Source organism: Asparagus officinalis, chromosome 9 (genome assembly GCF_001876935.1).
Source record: "Asparagus officinalis chromosome 9, Aspof.V1, whole genome shotgun sequence".
Lineage (NCBI taxonomy): Eukaryota > Viridiplantae > Streptophyta > Magnoliopsida > Asparagales > Asparagaceae > Asparagus > Asparagus officinalis.
In genome coordinates, this window is record NC_033802.1 from 53,066,727 (window position 1) to 53,068,011 (window position 1,285).

A 1,285-nucleotide genomic window follows, 5' to 3' on the forward strand; every position below is an offset into this window, starting at 1 on the left:
CTAACACACCACGCCGATATCAACCCCTAACTAATATACTAAATGTTTTGATACCGCTACATATCGGCATAGCACCATAAACCCTACAGAGTAAAAAAATGACATTCAACGAGTGCCTACTCCATTCTATATCCTACCTAGCTCAATTACTTAACTAACAAGTTCCATCCAACACTTAATTAATATGCATAAAAAGAACCTATCCAACACTTTACAGTATCATAATGATATCTAACATAGCAAAAAATTAACAAGCAAAAGATAATAACGATGTAAAATACCTTTTCACCACTATCATTACTAACCACCCGAATCTCAAGTCCAACACAAGCAGCTTTAGTTGAAAGAGGAATTTTCTCATATTTCAGGAATTTAATTGCTTTAGGATCATAAGGAAAGAAACCAAAGTGTTGCTTTTAACCCAATTATTTTACATGCATTTCCTCCCTCGATCACTTAAAACTTGAAACCTAGCGAATTAGTATTGCTTTTAACCACTGGCAACATTGCCGCTGAAATCAAAATCAAATGAAAGCACCAACAACAGAACATTCAATCATCCTTAAAATAGACATCGACAACAAATCCGAGATCGTCTCGGAATTAAACAAAATCCATTCTACCCAACGAAACTGACATGATATCTCAAAATTACTTCCATTTTTCTTTTTTAAAAAAAATTTCCTGCTAGATTGAGAGAAGGAAATGACCTAGTCGCCCTCTCAAAAACCCAGCTTGGTGTGGCGCCAGTGCCTGCGCTTCGCGTTGTACCTGACAAATTACAACAAAGACCAGAAGCAAGCGATCAAAACTTGCACAAAAAAAAGAGGCCGAGCGATGGAGAGCTGAGACCTGATCGTGTTATCGGTTCGCATACAGATCCAATGGGGAATGGGCCTGTTCTGCCTCATCTTCTTCGCCAGCTTCTTCTTGATCACGAACGACTTGTGCGAAGGCTTTAGCGAAATCAAAAAAGGATGAGAAACCCTGATTCACGAAATTAGGGAAGAAGTGAGATCGAGGGAGGTCTACCATTTTCGCTGTCAGACGATGAAGGCGACGGGAACCCAAAAACCCCACCAAGCTCAAGCTCCTCCTAACCCTCCGACGAGCCTCGACGGTGCCAACATCGCCGGAGAAACCGTCGACGAGGGATCGGAGGAGGGATTTGAGGAGGAAGGAGGAGAGGAGAGGGAGGGAAGCAGAGGGGAGAGGGTGGGGGAGGAGAGGAGAGAGAGGGAGATGGAGAGAGATTGGGTGGCAGGTCGGTGGGTTAGCGGCGGTG

The 1,285-nt window shown here is 43.1% G+C and overlaps 1 protein-coding gene across 1 annotated transcript; it reads right to left on the bottom strand.

Moving 5' to 3' along the window:
* Nucleotides 457-1,061, bottom strand: LOC109824314 (60S ribosomal protein L39-1-like). Its single transcript, XM_020390882.1, has 3 exons — nt 1,033-1,061; nt 853-956; nt 457-771 (listed from the first exon to the last, which is right to left on the bottom strand). Exons 1-3 carry the CDS (start codon nt 1,033-1,035, stop codon nt 723-725), a joined length of 156 nt encoding a protein of 51 aa, XP_020246471.1. The 5' UTR covers nt 1,036-1,061; the 3' UTR covers nt 457-722.

What these genes read in the sequence shown, in the direction of transcription:
- LOC109824314 (XM_020390882.1), bottom strand. An exon ending in CGAACCGATAACACGATCAG is followed by an intron (nt 772 to 852) that starts GTCTCAGCTCTC and finishes GTAATTTGTCAG; the next exon opens with GTACAACGCGAAGCGCAGGC.